Source organism: Lepidochelys kempii, chromosome 3 (genome assembly GCF_965140285.1).
Source record: "Lepidochelys kempii isolate rLepKem1 chromosome 3, rLepKem1.hap1, whole genome shotgun sequence".
Taxonomy (NCBI): Eukaryota; Metazoa; Chordata; order Testudines; family Cheloniidae; genus Lepidochelys; species Lepidochelys kempii.
Window position 1 is genome coordinate 140314168 of NC_136382.1, and position 19618 is coordinate 140333785.

The 19618-nt window shown below is 38.6% G+C and overlaps 1 protein-coding gene across 2 annotated transcripts in view; it reads right to left on the reverse strand.

Annotated features, from left to right (window-relative positions):
• The window catches only part of PLD5 (phospholipase D family member 5), a 237878-nt gene that overhangs the window by 53493 nt on the left and 164767 nt on the right, over window positions 1–19618 (reverse strand). For both annotated transcript variants that reach the window (XM_073335270.1, XM_073335271.1), the window contains one exon: window positions 3646–3773. In XM_073335270.1, the coding sequence (XP_073191371.1) occupies window positions 3646–3773 (128 nt within the window). The remainder of the gene's footprint in view (window positions 1–3645; window positions 3774–19618) is intronic.

The window sequence follows — 19618 nt, forward strand, 5'->3', positions numbered from 1 at the left end:
GAACTGCTGCCTAGCCATTCGGTCCCTAGTCTGTAGCTGTGCATTGGGTTCTTCCGTCCTAAGTGCAGGACCCTGCACTTATCCTTATTGAACCTCATCAGATTCCTTTTGGCCCAATCTTCCAATTGGTCTAGGTCCTTCTGTATCCTATGAATAGAAGTCCCACTTAACCCACTCCACATAGTCATGTCTCTGCAGGTCTGTGGGATGTGCCGGTGTGGGAAGGGGGCTGCTTTTGGCAGGCCTCTCCATTCTAACATGAGCAGATTTCCCAATTAAATCCTATGCAGGAGACAATACTAGCCAATATCAGCATTATCTCACCTATATATCCAGGAGATAAAATGCAGGTGGCAGGGAAAGGGGATCGAGTCCCTGACCGGCACTACCCTGGGATCTATGTAGGTAACCAGGTATCCTAGTCTCATCCCCTGGCTCCTCCACAAATCTCCAGAGCCTTCTCCTTAAGGGAAGCATGCAGAGAAATTAACGTCACAGAGTTTTCTGCTTATTTCTCCACCACCACCACCACGTAGGTTTTCCCTGAAAGGGGAGAATGCAATCCTAAAACAACAATGAGTCCCTTTAAGAGTAGTCCTTATTAACTATGGCTGGAAGTTTTAAAGGATCCTAAGGGTGTTAGATGACCAAGTCTCACTGAAAGTCAATGGGAGTTAGACATCTGATTCCCTGAGACCCCACAGAAATCCCAGTCTATATTTCTTAACTTTCCTAAATGAGATCAGACAAATATTTTTAATCAAGAGAAAATTTCTGCTGCATGTCTTTGCTCTGTATAAATGCTGGACTTTCTGACAACATCCTATTTAATAGGATGGCAAACTCTCCATATGTCTCTAGAAAGCACATGGTAAGATGAACAGTCAGGGAATGAGTTTGAAACACAGACCCACATAAATCTGGCTCCAGCCAGGCCATTAAAAAACAAACAAACCAAAAACACAAATATAATCTGAGTTTTCACAGGAACTTGGATTACTTCACTATGATTAGTTTGATCAAACAGGGGATTGTGGTGTCTGTGATGGAAGTCACTGACCATGTCACTTTGACACCTTCAGCTATACTGAGTGACCGATATGCTCCTTTTCTATGTCCATTGTTTTGACTGTTATTCGAGGCTCACATTTGGCAGGTCCCGCATAGTTAAAACAATATAATTTACTATGTAACTATTTTATAGTATAATAGATGCGCTATGAACAGATCTGAATTATTTTGCTTATGACAGATGAATAACTTGTCCTATTGCTTTATACTACATACAGAAATGATAAACATGAACAGTTGAGAAAAATATTCAGTTTCCTTACCTCATTTAGAATAGCTCAACAAAGTTACCCTTTCTGACGCAGTTCATATAATCTCTCCAATCAATATTAGTCAAAAAGCTAATCCTTTGTTCATTCCAAAGAAGATTCCGGAAAGATGCCCATTTCTGTTTGCTCCTGAATTCTTTCCTTGTGTTTTCTTAGAATACACAACAGGTGGGATCCAAAAGAGTAGAGGGCCAGATCCTTGACCCAGACACATCCTTTTTTTCACATTCCACGTCTCACAGGATTTGTCTAGGCTCCCATTTGTTTATGGGCATGCTGGTAGCATGGCCAGCACACTTTACACGTCAGTAATCCCAAGCAGTGTAACAGCCCATAGGGAGCTGTTCCCAGCTGGCATAATTTACAACAGCCCCAAGGCTGGAATTTTCACTGGGTCACCAAAAGATAGATCTACAACCTAGGAATTAAGTCTCTAGCAAGGTTTCTACCACAAACTTGTGATGCACTATAATTGTTTTTTAAAAAAAGGTTACAAACATTTTTTTATCATGGCAAAAGTATATTCACTCCACGCTTGTTTCTCAAGTGGCTGAGTTATTTTTGTTCAAACACTCAACCCCTTAGATCAAAACAAGCCTGGAAAATTTCAGCACGAACTGTCTAGTCAATCTTACGTACCAATATTGTTACACACTATGCCCATAATTAGTAACATATTTCCAAAGCTCTCGTATATTTAGAAAGCAAGTTATTTTATTGTAACTCATCTATGGCCATCTAGGACTTTGTAGTTTAAACCAGTGATTCTCAAACTTTTTTTTTCATGGAACACTTGAGGCTGAGGCTGGGAAGGAGGGCCATTTCTCCCCAGCAGCCGCAGCCCTGGAGTTGGGGAAAGTCACCGCTTTCTCTGGCTGCCGCAGCACTGCACATCCCAAATTCCCCCCAACCCCACTTCTCACCCCACTGCCCCCTCCCATCTACCCTCTATTCCCCCCAAGGGCACCACCTCACCTTACATGTGCGTCTTCTCCAGGGTCCAGGCATCTAATTAGTGTAGTCATGCCTGTGCGGCTCCACTAATTAGGTGGGTGGCCCTTCATTCTTTCATGTGCGGCTGCCCAGGCATGTACGTTAAAGGGAACTATCCACGGACCACAGTTTGAGAACCTCTGGTTTAAACCATGCTGCATATCCTGGTTACCTGTAGCTCCAGGATGACACTGGGGATAAATTCAGACTACCTAGCTCCAAAAGCACAGTCCCCTATCTCTTGAGCTGAAGGACAGTCTATATTAGCTTTTAAAAAGTACAAGACCAATGGCACACAGCTGAGCAATTCTGGTTCCACCAATAGAAGGCAAAGGTACACAATCAATATTGGCATTTTTGCTATTCTTGACACACAGGAATTTGCATGTAAAACTCCCATGAACACAGAAAAAATGTTACTACCTTTTTATGATTCCAACAGACAACTACTGAAAAAAAGGTGCATTAACAGGTGGACTATAAAAACTGTTTACTACAGAAATCTTCAGAAGACAGACTGGCTTTGTAAATAGCATGTTGCTTCTTCAAAACAATTTTGAAAAAGAGTCTCTCTCAAAATTAGGGAATTCACAGCACTGATATACTGATGAAGAGGTGCTTATTTATAAGCTTTGTATTGTTTGGCTCTAACACACATACAAACTCTGGGTTTCATGCTACAACTTCTCTGTGCATGTAACTTCCGCTGAAATCGTCAGGAACTCCACACATTGAATTTTTTCAGGATCAGACTCACTATATGGGAAAGAACTTCCCAATTTCAGTCTTACTGTATCTAGTTTGCAGACTTGAACAACGAACAAAATTGATTCATGCTCGAAATGTTACAGAGGAGCTTCCATTATGGATAAACTCTAAAAGAAAATCCCAGTGGGTGATCTTCCAACTTTTTATGAATGGGCCTGTACCTGCACTCTTTCCTCAGTCAAATTCATCACTGAAATCAGCGGGAGTTTTATCTGAGTAAGGACTGCAGGCTTGATGCAATGTAAAGCCAAGATTTCCAGTATGATTTAATTTGCTTGTGGTTTAATGCCTCCTCTTCTAGGAGGAATTGCTGCCCTTAAGTGACTGTTAATGGCAGGTTTCACTGTGCAAAGAAGTATGACTTACAGCAAGACAGCCACTCTTCCATATAGGCAAAATAGCCACCTATTTATTCTTACCTCAAATAAAGTTATATATTTAAAAATAATAAGCAAGTTACATTTTTCTACTATATTTTTCTTTGGTGTAGATTTACATTAAAAGTATAAAGTATATCTGGTTTTTCATTCATCAATAAAATTACCTGTCCCAATGACCTCCAGTCTAAGCTGGCACTTCCAATGTATACATGCTGTTTATCAACAATCCAGAATGATGATTGAAGGCGACCTTCATTATAAGCAGTCATATTCATATACAACACTTCTGCACCTAGGAGTTCAAAAAGGACACAACAATTAATCATTGTCCAAAAGAATGGAAAGTACATGCAACAAGCAACAAAGAGGAAACAGTTAAGGATTCCAGTAACCAAACTATTGGCTGACATCAGTTAGACATATCGTAGCTTTTAAAGCAGTCTGCAAATTTTATTTTAAACAGCGTTACTGCCCTATTCTTTTAGACCTGCTCCTGTGCTTATCGATGAGTTCAGTGAGCGTATGCTCAACCTACCAAATGTCCCAAATAAACAAGAGCAGGTGGCATCTCAACACATTACTATTGTTTACCTATTTTGTCTCCTTTTATAGATCCATAGAGTTCCGACAGTGCATAATTACCAGTTCCTGCTCCATGCAGCACACAGACGTACTCTATTGGAGACATGACATTGCACATACCCTAAAGAGTATGTGCGGGGGGGGGGGAGGGGGGGGCGGAGGGAAAGAGACTGATCATTGGGCTTCCTTATATCATGTTGCTTTTCCAATACTGTCCTTGCAAAAACAGTTTAAGTTTTAAAGTTTCATGTCTCAAATCATACAGGTTATGAATTATAATATTAACATTTTTTAAAGTGCACAACAAAACCCACTCATTAATATTACATCCCCAAGCTAAAAACCCTTGTTATTATTTTTGTTTCTGTACCAACTTAGAAGTATGTGGACCTTTGCAAAATGTGTAAGAGTTAGTGGAAAAAGCTTGTCCCATGTATGAAAAATGCATTTCTAAAGAAGATAAGCCGATAAACCCAATAAGGAACACTTAGAAAAAAGCAACTTAAAAACTTCCAACCGCAATCTGAAAAAAAACTAAAGAATCAATATACTTTTGACAAACGGCTGGCTAAATGTCACCCTAAATTCAGGAAACTGAAGAAGGCTCTTGGGTTTATAGAATCTTTTTACAAATTGCCCGTCAAATTTCAGTTTAATCTGCTAATGCCAAATACAGTGAAATATCTCAGTGACATCATTTGCCCCATTGTTATGTTCTGTGGAGGTTGCAGAGGAAGGCAATCTTCTTCCTCACTTTAACACACAAATACACACACCCAAGCATGGAAGGCCCTGGACACCAAAGAAGCTATGTGTGTGCATGTAGAATGAAAGGCAGGACCCCTGAAACCTGTATAGATATGAAGTAGTTCAGTCTAGATCCACTGGTCATTCCTCGTATATAGGGATGTGTACCCACACACACAGCATGCGACTGCAGCCTGAGGAGTTACAAAGGTTACGGTAGGTAGACACAGAGACTTAGGGCTAGTCTACACGGGCAGCGCTTTAACGTGGTTTGTGCGGTTGCAGCGCAGTGCCGGGAGAGAGTTCTCCCAGCGCTCTAAAAAAACCCCAAAACCCTCCACAAGGGGTGTAGCTTCCAGGGCTGGTGCACAGTCAACACTAGTGCTCTACAGCACTGAAACTTGCTGTGCTCCAGGGGGGTGTTTTTTCACACCCCAAGCAAGAAAGTTGCAGTGCTTTAAATTGCCAATGGAGACAAGCCCTTAGGATGGCAGTAGTGCAGGTTTTCTTAGTAGAGAATGCCTGCCCTAGGCCACGTTCTTGGGTTTTCAGTACTACCCAAAACAATCAAAAATCATGACTCAGGCCCCCCAAAATCATGATTGTTTTCAAATAGAGAGCAAGATAGCAAGTGCGAAAAATCAGGACTGGAGGGGAGGGGGAAGAGATAATAGAGTCCTATGTAAGACAAAGTCCCTAATGTCAGGGCATCTGGTCATCCTAGTTTCAAATCATGAGATATTTTTAAAATAATAAATATTGAGTTAATTTCATTTAACTTCTGGTTTCTGACCCTTTCACATTTTTAAACTTCTGTGCATCAGGGTTAGAAATTTATTTTTTGGAATGACAGTTGTATTTCTCACCTAATTAAATGATTCAAGGAGCTGAGAGATCAAGAAAGACACCAAATATGACAAAACTCATGATAAAGTCACAAGAGTTGGCCACACTGGGCTTTGAGCAGTTTATGGGATTTGGCTCTCTAACCAGAATTGCATTTTGTGCAACCTGGATGTCATCTGTGAATATTCCAGGCATGTCATCTTTCATTCTCATCTATGCTTGGAAGCAGTTATTTTCTGAGCACTTTATACATCCGAATAAGAGCTACAACGTGTGCTGACTTTCAGTATGTGCCTTAACAAGTAGAATTAATTCTGTGTATAAATCAGAGGGCAAACAAAAAGCAATAGAGCAGGTGTTAAATTGTTTCTGGCAAAACAAAACAAAAACAATAACTTTCTTATATCTGAAATAGAGATTCACAATCAATTAGATAAGAGTAACACACCACTGCAAAGTGGTAAAAGTTTAGGAATTATTCATTATAAATAGAGTTCTCATCTAATCAACTTTAACATAAGCAATTTAGAGTGAATCAGATTTTCTTAGCATATATCCAATTTCCCACATTAAGCAGCAGCGTAAATTGCTTGGCACCCACACCAAGTAGGTTATAAATGAAATGCTGTTTGAGCTGGAGGAGGAAACACTGGTCTGAAGCAGCTACTTCTTCACAAATGAATTGTTTTCTCAGATTTGCTTGAAAAAAATATTCAATCTTGAGCAGAAACTTTGCATGCCATGTGTACAACAGGAAATATCTTACCAGCTGTGCTAAACTCTATAAAATATTAGAGCTCTGTAATGATCTGAGTCAAAACCCTGGATCTGAATCCCCGTGAATTTTGGAAGAAGATTGGATGACACGAGCCCATCTCTTTAAAATATCATTTTTAATTGCAATCGCTGACTCATCAATGAATGCAGTGGTATAAGACAGGCTGTGATAATACATCCTATTAAAAAACTGTAACCCACATTTTGCCAAGGAGTCTTTCAACTGAAAACAGCCAACTCATAATCAGAGCAGACAGTATCTCCAAGATGTAAAAAAAAAAAAAAAAAAGGTCATCTGTTGAAAGCATCTATCATCATCAGCTGCTACAAGGACTACTAATGAGACCCTAATTTTTGATGAAAGGAAACATTCATCAGTACTGATAATCGCTTGTTCTCTACAAGCCCTTGAGATGTTCTCTCAAAGTAGGCTTATCAGATCTTCAAAAACATCCATCATCCCCAGCACAGTCCGTGTCCCCTGAGAAAATTAAATTGGACTGATTGATATGGGTAGCCATGATAGATCTCAGTATTGTACCTCAGGCTCTGTTATCAAAACTGAAAAGGAGTACTTGTGGCACCTTAGAGACTAACCAATTTATTTGAGCATAAGCTTTCATGAGCTACAGCTCATTTCATCGGATGCATCCGATGAAGTGAGCTGTAGCTCACGAAAGCTTATGCTCAAATAAATTGGTTAGTCTAAGTGAGCTGTAGCTCCCCAAAGCTTATGCTCAAATAAATTGGTTAGTCTCTAAGGTGCCACAAGTACTCCTTTTCTTTTTGCCAATACAGACTAACACGGCTGCTACTCTGAAACTTATCAAAACTGGTGGGTCTACTAAGTTTAATCAGAAGACAGAATTTGTGGGGTTGACTGCCCATAGAGAATGCTAGATTCTACTAACAGTCAATCATAAAAGCCTTGGTTCACTGAAGATATAGCGCCGTTGTAATGTCAGGGTCACAACTACTTACATACCAGTGCAAGTGCCTAGAGAATTATACAGTGCTGTCACTTAAAAGTATGGTGGATTTGTATATCCCTCAAGATTTTGCATAGTATACTTTTGGCCAGACTGTCCCGCTCTTGAAGAAAAAGCCACTGATGTGAACAAGGTATGTTTGAAACTCTGCAAAGATTTCCTCACATATTTTCCACTACACCATTCCCTCAAGGGGGAGATGTTTTAGACCCTGTAGAGGAGTAAGTGGCGCAGTCTGGTAGCCCAGCAGTGTACACAGGGAAATGATACTCCATCTCTGGAGACCCTGGTTTTCTCTGTCTCATGGCAACCCAGCACCCAGGGTAGCCATTCTGCTATTGGCTTTCCTTCCCTGTCTAATGAGTAGGTAGGAAGTATGGCAGGAAGTAATACGTGGACAAGCATTCATTTCTGAGCTGATTTCCACCAGGAACTCTGTTGGCTCACGGCAGGAGCACTTCTCAGCAAATGGCTGTTTCCCACTTCCACCTCTGGAATAGAATCATAGAATCATAGAATATCAGGGTTGGAAGGGACCTCAGGAGGTCATCTAGTCCAACCCCCTGCTCAAAGCAGGACCAATCCCCAATTAAACCATCCCAGCCAGGGCTTTTTCAAGCCTGACCTTATAAACTTCTAAGGAAGGAGATTCCACCACCTCCCTAGGTAACGCATTCCAGTGTTTCACCACCCTCCTGGTGAAAAAGTTTTTCCTAATATCCAACCTAAACCTCCCCCACTGCAACTTGAGACCATTACTCCTTGTCCTGTCCTCTTCTACCACTGAGAATGGTCTAGAACCATCCTCTCTGGAACCACCTCTCAGATAGTTGAAAGCAGCTATCAAATCCCCCCTCATTCTTCTCTTCTGCAGACTAAACAATCCCAGTTCCCTCAGCCTCTTCTCATAAGACATGTGTTCCAGACCCCTAATCATTTTTGTTGCCCTTCGCTGGACTCTCTCCAATTTACCCACATCCTTCTTGTAGTGTGGGGCCCAAAACTGGACACAGTACTCCAGATGAGGCCTCACCAATGTCGAATAGAGGGGGACGATCACGTCCCTCGATCTGCTCGCTATGCCCCTACTTATACATCCCAAAATGCCATTGGCCTTCTTGGCAACAAGGGCACACTGCTGACTCATATCCAGCTTCTCGTCCACTGTCACCCCTAGGTCCTTTTCCGCAGAACTGCTGCCTAGCCATTCGGTCCCTAGTCTGTAGCTGTGCATTGGGTTCTTCCGTCCTAAGTGCAGGACCCTGCACTTATCCTTATTGAACCGCATCAGATTTCTCATCAATACCTCCTACAAAGTCTACAATGCTGGAAAGTTTGGTCTCTGCATCCGGGAGCAAGCCTCCCAGCCCTGGGTTTGACAGAGGGGGTGGATCATACTATGGCTGCCACTCAAGTTTTGCCTATTTCTGCTGTCATGTGGGGGAGGGGAGTTCATAGTGGCCTCGGCAGGTAATGATGGACACTAATCCCTCCCTCAGTTCTGAGGTAACTTGTGCCATCCAGTAGACCTGATGCTGTGAGAGACAATATTTCCAGAGTACCGGTGGCTATTTCACCACTTTATCTAGGCCAGCAGCCAGCTATAGTCTAAGTTAGCTTCATGCAACTTACTATTAGCTATAAACCATAAGTTCACAATGGAATTCCACACTATTTATACTGATCCGCTCAATCGAGCAAATGCAAACTCTACATCAGAGCTCAGTGGACCAAATCAGATAGGGAGCACTAAGCCATCCCTCCATGGCTCTTACTGCAAGACTTGTGAGTGTTCTAGAATCCCACCATGTTTATGAGAATGCCACTTGGTGACAGTGCAGCATCTTTGAGCCAAGCCATCCCTGTAGTAGATATAGTGCAGTCTTCTATGTCCAGAGGTGCTGGAACAATTTTTATAGTGGGGGTGCTGAGAACCATTGAACCAAACTGCAAGCAGATAGCCTCTTGACAGCAACTGTCAGAGCAGGGCCCTCCTCAGATGAAGAATAGGTAAAGTGTATTGTTGCTTTGAAGCTAATCTTCTATTTCCTATACATACACAGGTAAGTAGTTGTGTTCATTAACATATGGCAATTAATCATTCAAACTATCTAGGCAGTTCATTATGGCACAGACAATTAAGCTGAAGACAATATAAATAATATTAGTTCTGATGGTATTTCACAGCTTTGATCTTTGAGTCAATAGAATACAGTAATGAATCATTAAATGAATCAATAAAAGACAGTAACAGGATTTTAGCAACTACAAGCTAATTAGATCACATTGTTAAACTTCAAATAAGAAAAACGTAAACATAGACAAATAGAATTAGCATATTATCTTGATTCTCTAACAATACAAGCAAACATGTTAAAGATTCGAGTCTATACATTTATTTGAAATTCACATACAAGTAGATTGTTTTGATCCATTTCAGTGCCTCCGGTTAAGTTATTATGGGTCAAACACAAGTTAACCAGTCTGTCAGTGTCACAGTAAGACATTCTGCATCTTTGTATGTTTAGCTTAAGGAAAATTTCAATAGTCCTGTGTACCACAATGCAGGGGAATGGATGAAAGAGAGGAGAGGTATTTGGGGAAAGCAGAAGGTAAGGGGACAGATGCAGCAGCAATGAATGAGCCCAGTGAACCTCAATGCAGAATGCAGAACCTCAGTGTGCAGAATAGTGATGAGAAAAACAACTGGAACCCTCACCACATTAGTACCAATGTGAATCCACTGCCATGTTGCAGAAACAACAAAAATCCTAGCAGAGTAGGTAACTGTCCTGGCACTGACAGAAGAGAGACCACATAGTCTCCTCTCTTTGCTGAACAGAGAAAGACATAAACAAGTAATTTCTATGAAATATCTACTCAGAGAGCAACTTTTCTGAGCCCATACACCTCATCCATCAAATCCCCTGATTTACTGAGCTCAAGAGTAACACTCCTGCAGAACATTACTGGCCTGTTTTAGCACAGTAAACCCCTCCTTGGCACACCCCACTGTTAGGGTTCCCTCAGAGAGTACACTTAGGATTACTAGGGCATGCTGTCTCATCCCCGTTCCAGACTGGTCGGTATCATTGTCCAGTAGCTAATTTCTCCCCACCCCCGCCCACAAAAATGCAATCTCCTCCTTTTGGATTTTCAGTAAATTATTGGCCACTTGCAAGGCTTTATTTAACTTGATGGCCTTTCTGTGTTTGGATGGAGGACCCTGGTATGGGGGAAGAAGGGGGCACACACAGAGCCCCTGACATGCAAGAGACTGGGGAGCCATACAGAGCCTCTGGCAAGGCAGAGATTGGGTGATCCTGCTACAGGGTGGTACGGGAAGCAAGGGGATGCCTGTGGCCCCTGGAATGGAGGGAGAATGGGAGGAATGGGGATGCACACAGGGAGCGTGGCAAGATGGAGGGGATGACACACAGGGAGCTTGTGAGCGGGAACGGAGGGATGCAAGGAGCACTGGTATGTGCAATATGCTTGGCCACCAGTAATGAAGTGTGAAAACCTCTAGTTTTATTTTCAGTTTCTTCTTAACTACCATTTCTACACTGTGCATCTCCCAGCCACCCTTCTGTAACCACTGGCATGATCATAATATTTAGAGCACAGTTCTCCTCTCTGCTTCTTCTGTTCTTTCTCCTGTTCCCTCACTCTGCTGAGCATCATGGTATGTATTTGTGCATCCTCTTATTGTTCCTACAGTAGTTTTTTTCCAAATCTGGATGTTCCCAAACAATTTCCAAATAACGTGACTTTCCAACAGGACTGCCCCCCGTGAACCTAAACAGCAGCCTATTTGTCCATCCCTACAAATGACAGACCTTTGGTGCATATCTATGCCTGTGTATGCTAATTTGGGCAGAAGAACAAAGATCATTCAGAATGACCGCATGGGCAACAACTTTTTAATGTAAACTGATGAAGAATTTTACCAGCACAATGTTCCCTCAGGGGGAAAAAGAAAATGAGTCTCCCATACACTGATTCACTACAGGCAGAGTAACCATCTCATATTGGACACAATCCAGTGACTCAGGCAGAGGATTATATCCCCAGAAATTTTTTAAGTTTCCTTCTTATCTGTTAGTGAAAGATCTGGAGTTGTTCCAGAAGTTCCATTAGTATGACCTGTCAGCACTCAAAGGAGGACAAGTGCAAAAGCGGAGGAATGCCCAACTTGAAAACACAATGTTCTTTTAACTACGACTCTGAATGATGAAATTACAAACTTTTTAAACTACGCCATTTACTACTTTATGGCCTCTTTCAGGAATATTGGATTTTGAATGCAGTTTTAAAAAGTCTTCAATGTTTTGTCTGTTCCCAAGAGGATTAGTAATTCAGATTTAGGTCGAACACAGGACAGATAAAGACTTTTAGAGAAACATCTGACTGCAATGCCTTAGTTAAGAATCAGTTGCCCTTTTCCATAACCCTGTGGGTGACATTGGGGCATGGCCACTAGGTAACTCGAGGGGATGGAAGACCACGAGTGTCGATGAAGCCCCCTCGCACTAGGCCCAGGTGTCCTTGCCCCCCCCCCCCCCTTGCCGGGAGGCACTCACAGCAGCTCTGCGTACTAGGCCCAAGTGTCCTTGCCCGCCCGTCCCACCTGGAGGCACTCACAGCAGTTATGCTGAGGATCTGCAACAATATGTTGCAGAGTCAGACTGCCTGAAACTAAGCAAGGCTGAACAGGGCAGATATGGAAGAACAATGCTGAATAAAGCAGCTTTATGTATAGTTTAACAAATGATACAAAAAACAAGGGAACTAGCTGGTATCTGGATTGGCTGGCTATATGGATACTTAGGGCAGCTTGCTATTGGATAAGTATGCTGAAGAAAGGATGTATAAAAGCCTGTGTAACTTTCTGCTCTGGGTGCAGGATTTGAGATCTTATTTTCCCTGTACCTTTTTGCAGCTGCAAATAAACTTTTCTGCTTCTCCACCCCGTTGTGATTATTGGGTGTAGCACACCAGGTAGCGAACCAACTCCAGCTGTTGTTTAGCCTCTTGGCACTGGGTGCCGGCAACAACCCCCTTCCCTTTTAAAAATTGTCTGGGCTGAAACTTGCTATTCTGGGACCATGTAGCATTTATCAACCCACACCCATAAACAAATCACAACAGACAAACAAAAACCCCAGTACATTTGCTCTATCACTGACAATTTTAAAATCACGGCTGGATGGTTTTGTAAAAGATATGCTTTAGGAATTATTTTGGTGAAGTTCTGTGGCCTGAGGTCAGACTAAATGATCACAATGGTCCTTTCTGAACTTGAATCTATGATCCACAGTAGCAAATTTTGCAAAAAGATTTTGAAATTTAAGTGCAACAACAGGATGAAATTTTTGCAAAAATTTGGACCCATATTTCCACTTGCTATATATGTTAGAAAAGACTTGAAGTGAAACATCATAACTTACCCCACCCAAACCTGGGAGAAATTTGAATCTGAAAATTTGACGTTTATGATACCAGTCTACCTTTATGGCTAGATTGTGCAACACAACTATATACTGATACAAAGGGGTAGTCAATTGAAGTCAAAGCCACTAGTCTTATAAGTAAAGGACAGTTAACCCAGGTGCAGGCTGGGGTGGGTAAATTACATGTTATCTCCACCCTTAATTCAATAACCCCAAAACTGTTAACAAAAACAGTATTAAATATCACTAAAGCAAAAAAAAAAAAATTGCAGTAAAATCTAGCATGTTCAAAAATTCAAAATGTCCTGAATGACCAGCTAATGGCCATTCAGAGTAATCTTGAGAATCAAGCTTGGCCCACTGCCCTTATGTATAAGTTGAGGGGTTATGGTAATGCCCTCAAATTAAAAAAACAAAACAAAAAAAACAATGCATCATAATACAAAAAAATAAAGGCCTTGGTGTGTGTGTAATGTACGTATGCCAGTGTAAATAAAGGTCACAAAAAAAGCCCAAAGCTCTCTGCAAAGCCCACAAGCTTGTGACCAAAAATGTCTTTCATGCAAGCCCTGTAACTGCACCTAGTAAACCAGTAGAAGGTCCTGACCAAGGCGGGCTGTCTCTGCATGGCATATCCGGCAAGGGGCCTGCCTGGGTCTAGAATTGTCTAATCCCATCTTTCCTCCCCCTCTCCTCCCTGCCTAAGCCACTAACTGGTCTGACCGTCTCACTAAAAGCAATCAAAGTAAGCAGCGCCGTCTCTCTAAGACTAGCCAACGCTCTTTGCTAAAGGAAGGTGTAAAAGGGTCATGGACATCCTCAATAAACCTTTTCTGTGTATGTAACCCAAAAAGGTGGTGTGGTTATTTTAGCTTTATAAGCCGCTAACTTAGTGGACAGGGCACCCTATACGCTTGGAACTGGGTAAAAATCAGTCCAAGACTACTCCAGCTCCACCAAAGGGCACACCTGCTTATTATATGTATGTGCATTATAGTCCTAAAATTTGTAGGTATTTTAAAAATTAGAATTTTTACAAGCGTAATAATCCATTTAAACAATTCCCACTAAAAGCTACCTTCAATTTAAATAAAATCATACACCTCAAAAAAAGCCACAAAAAACCTCCATAAGTTTCAAGTGCAAAGTCTAAAAACCTCCCAAGCAAAATTAAAACTCAAATGCAAAATTTAAAACAAAATGTAAAGCATCCAAACGCCTCCCTACCCAAACTATTTTGCTAACCCCCTTGACTTCCCAATTAATTAAAGCTAAAATAAAAAAAATTAAAAAATTAAGAAACGGGTTAATTAAAAAAATTAGCTTGTCCTAAAAATACAAAAAAGCTCCTTTGCATTCAAAAATCAAGACAAACCATGCCAAGCACAAAAAAACTGCTTTCAGCACCAGCTAGCTATAAAAAAAATATATAAAAAAATAAAACAAAGGCAAATAAATTGCAAAATTAAAATTACATTTGCAAAGGTTAGCCACCTAGTAAAACCCAACATTCTGCTTTTGCAACCCTAAAGCCGGTGTGGTTTGGGGACACTAAAAAAGCCACATGCAGCTGGCCTGAACTAAAATAGCTCCCAAAAACAAAAGCAAGTTCTAAACTTTTGCAGCGTATCGCTAAACAATCTGTGCACAAAATAACCTCCCGTCCATCTCTCTCCCTCTCTCTCTCTCCTACCCCCAAACCTGGCCAGCCCCAAAAGCCCATGTTTGTAAGTATAAAAAGGTGTCAGGGTTTAAGCATTAACGTTTTTCTTCCCCCAAATAATAAGAAAGTGTTCCCAATATTCTTTGCTATTATTTTATTAATTAATGCTCTAAATTCAGTCACATGGTGTGTTCTCGTCATCTCCGCCCTACAAGCCTGTAATCTTAGCCTAATCAACTAAGGCACAGGCAAATTAATAATAAAAATCTATCACAGTTTTAATAATAAATTAAAAAAAAACCCTGCAAAATGCACACCATCTATCTTTTTGCCCTTAATATTTCACATTTGCTTTATTTAGCACAATTAATATTACATGTTAAAAATTGCAGAATTAAAGGTAAACCCCACTCTCAGCCGCAGTAAGTCTAAAAACCAAAAAGGGGCTTAGCATTCCTCTCTCTACCCCGGTCAATAGTAATAAAGTGCAAATAAATGTACTCCTCGTTGTGAAAGTCCAAAATGGTAAAAAAAAACCCCTCAGAAAGTCTCGCTCCACGCATATAATCTTTAGTGCATGCAACCTTAGCCGTAGCATGCCTAAAATACAAAAAAAAAATTTTTTTTAAAAAATATATATGTACCTAACAGCTAAAGTTAAGCAATTAAAAGCACAAAATATAAATCAAGCAGCAACTCAAACCTACACGCCAAACAAGTTGCAAGCCTTAAAACAAAACTTCCAAGCAAAAAAAGCAAAAAGCACCTGTCTAAAAGCACTGGCTAAGCAAGTACCAGTCAAAAACTTGTCAAAATTTAACCATTTATGCTCAGCATACACCGTAACAGCAATGTATCTGCCATAAAAAAAAAAAAAAATTAAAATGCCATTTGGCCGTGCGTTCTGTCCAGGTAACAAGCCTCACAAAAAACCCTCAAATAGCCCTAATAAATAAAAATGTTTAAAAAAACAAACAAACCCCAAAAGGGGTGGGGGCTAATTGAAAAGTTCACCCTCCTTGCTAATTAATAGTAAAACTGGCACCCATAAAACGTTATGTTCAGCAAAAAAAGCAAAATCAGGCCCAAGCAAGCAAGAATAAAAAAATTTCAAAACAGGTTAAAAACTCTAAAAGCATAATAATAAAAAAAATTACAAGCATAAAAAGTGTCAATCCCAAAACAAAAATTAAAATAATAAAATCTAAGTTAATTAAAATGGCATTAAAAATAAGCAAATAATTTAAAAAAATTAACTCTGTAGTTGCTTAAAAAATTCAATAACATTTTATAAAAATGCTAAAAAAAATCTTAATTTCTTTGCAGCCATTCTAAAAAAAATTAAAAATGAGCCCTTTTCCAAAAAAAGTCTGTAAATAAATCCAAGCAAAAAAAACTATTTAATTAAAATCATTTGGCTATAAACAATTTAGTCAAATTAGCTAAAAAAAAATAAAAGGTTTTATTAAAATTCAACCGCCCAAATATATAAAAAAATATAAATATAAAATGCAACTTAACTAAAATCCTATTAGGCTCTAAGGGGCTACAATAGGTGGTGTTTTCCGTTTTAAAGTTGTATGTTGTAAAAGGAAAAATTAAAAGTAAAAAGCAATCAAAATTCTAATAAAAGTTAATTGTGTCCCTTTTTAAGTAAATATCTTTAAACTATAAATAGCTTTAAATCCAAAAGCAAGCCAAAAAGCATATGTATTAATGCAAATTACCTAATAAAAATAAAAGTCACTAAAACCTAATCTGCCTATAAAACAAACAAAAATATATAAAAATAATTCCTCTTTTTTTCCCTGCAATCAGCAATATGTATATAATATAATATAATATTATATATATATATATATATATATATATATATATATATATATATATATATATATATAAGCAATAACTAATCCACCCCCCCCAAAATAAACATATGTTCTTTTTGTTTTTCAAAAAAATCACTTTTAATTAAAAAAATTGTTGTTTAAATTGCACACCAACAAACTTTAAAAGCAAAAACAATCTTCACTCTTAAATTAAAAACAGCTTTATTCAAACAATTACAAAAAAATACAGCTAACAAAAAGCATCTCTGCCTCAGTTTCTTCAAAATACAAGCAATATTACACAAGCATTTATACTCTTTTATAGCATGCATTAATGAAAAACATTTACATTTTATTTATATTATATCCTATCTATTTTAACACTTTTTTACTTTTATTTTTTAAAATATTATTATTTCAAAGCTAGGTCACACTAACTTTGCATTGCTGTTTTCCCACCCGCTTTTAACGTAAGCCCTGCTTCTACAAGTCCCGCAATATACAGCTAAAACTTACCATAACAATTGCTCTATTTCTAACAAATTAAAATAGCTGCACTTAAACCCTCTCTTTCCTGTTTGCACACCATATATTTGTGTGTTTGCCTTGAGAAGTACCTTAAATTTTGAGAGCCTTCACTAATTCTGAAATCACTATGTTTCTAAACATAGATGCCTGAAGTTAGATGCAGACATCAGTGCTTACAAGCCTGAACACTGACACAGGCACCCAACTTTAGACGTAAGACTTGAAAACTTCCCCTGCTCCCTTACTAAATTCTGTGATTATTATGTCATCTCAGGGCTACCTGCCATATAAGGGCATGTAGGCGGCAATGGTGTGTTTTGTCAGTTTCAAAATCAATCAATAGTTTTGGCTTCTTCATCCATCTTAAGACAATTTGGCTGTAAAGCCACAAACCCCTAAGATTCCAAAAGTAGGACCACAACAATGAATACAGTCTCATTCATGTTATAAAACAGAATTACATACAGTATAAGACACCATGTCTCCTGTATCTCAGTCAAATGTAGGGTGGATAAATACATTGATTAAAAACATTTTTTATTTATATCATGATTTTTTGCATTGCTAATTCTTTACTTTCTTGTTTTGCACTTTTTAAAAACTAATTTCCTAACTGTTAGTAACACTTCAGATTTTGTATTTTTTTACCAAGAAGTTTCACACTTAAACACTCATCTATTGTGAAAGAGACATGTCCAGGGCCTGATTAACATCCTTACTATGAGATCACCACAAGCTCAAACATAAAATTGCTCAGCAAATAGTCCGTACTATACTTGCAGCCAAAACCAATTTCTGATATATTGCACAAGTCAAGAATGCTGAAATGCTTCTACATTATATTTCTCCATTGGGGTTTGCAGTTTGAAGTTAGTGGGATTCCTATTCTTAAATTACTCACATGCTTTTGAAAAATCACATCTTTAGGTGCTTAATCATGGAGTTTAGGAGCCTAACTTTAGGCTACTGTTTTTGCAAATATTGGCCCGTATGTATAACAGTTCACAATGATTTAGTTAATGTACTGAAAATCTGAATAACTTTTTATCACTAGTGAAGTGGTATTGTTTTGAAATGACAAAGATTTTATGCCTCTAAATCTTAATAAAAATACGTTAGCCCTGTTGCTTCAAATGCATAAGTACAAGTAGGTCCACTGCAATTAATAGGATTTATTCATGTAAATAAAGTTACATATTTGCTTAAATGTCTGTAAGAATTGGATCTTAATTTTCAATACTTTGTTTTGCCGAGAGCAGTTGTGTAAAATTCGAATAAGGTACCCAACCAGAAGTGGCACTTTAAAAAAAAGGAATGGAACTTATAATTTAGTTCATTATAAGTTTTAATTGCAAATAACACAAATTTTCACATTAGTTTTACAATGCCTCAGCCTGATTTAAATCAAACATTTTAATTTTTTTTTAAAAATCAAGGGACTAAAAATTACTTCACCTTGCTCCAATGCCTAATCTACTAAACCACACTGACTGTCACACAAGTCACTGAGACTTCCTGTTTCTCACTTTCCCTATCTGTAAAACAGGGATAAAAATGCTTACTTATCTACTCTGGTATATGTAGTTGTGTGCACTGTATCTTAACTGATTCCAGGAGGTGAGAAGGAATGAGTATAGGATGTTTGAAGTGACTTTGCCTATGCTTTTCCATACTTTTTTTTATGGTTAGGGACAATGTTAATTTTAAATTTTCTGACTTGCTAATGATTGTTTGATTTTCTTCTTAAAACTACAAACTTATGAGGCTTTTTTTTCTCCTTAAGTAACTAACATTATTTTCAGACTTAAACATAGATTAAAAATTGTTTTGTGTGTGTGTATAGATAGATAGATAGATTGCATATGCATAGTTTTGCATGTACATATACACAGATTAGGGCAAACAGGCAAGTCCTCTTATATATGGCACAGCAGATATGGATATGACATCAATGACAAGCCATCAGAAAATTAAAACTGTATTTAAAGTTGTAAAACTATTTCATAATAATGAAACCTGATGGGAACAAATTGTTTTCAAATGCAACTATGTGCAATGGAGTACACTGTTTGAAAATCCAATTTTATTTCTATCATGCAACTTAGTAGCCTCTTAGCACCAGTCGTCATCTAAAGAAAATTTCCTGAGTATAAAGCTATGCATCGTTGATTCTTATGACACTGCAGATAATAGCTTACAACAGAAATTAGTGGAAAGGATGTTTTGTTTTTTAATTTTTCCATGTGTTTTTTCTTCCTTATTATTTGAGGGAAGGCTGTTCATTTAGCAAATGCCCCTATAAAAAAAGATTGTTGAGAAAAGTAATTTTTTTCCTCAGATGATTTTGAAGACAGGCATATTACTTCTTAAGGAAAGACTTACTACATTCTCAGTAAAACCATTGCTACAGTAAGATTGTGTTTTCTTTGTAAATGAAAATAGCCCTCTTCTGTATTAAAAAATTCAACATTGTTATGCAATTACAAATATAATAGAGGGATTAGTAAAAGGGATTAGATACACTGCTTTTTCCATGGACAGGCATTTGCTATCTTTTTAAGTTACTATTATGAAGAACTGGAGTCATTTGTAAAGCTCCTGAAACATCCTAACATTCATGGACAAGTTTTCATCACAGCATATGGGTACATAGGAACCTGACCTCCTACATGCAAATGAAGCTAAATTCCTATTAGTTTTCATTTATCAACATAATTTCATAC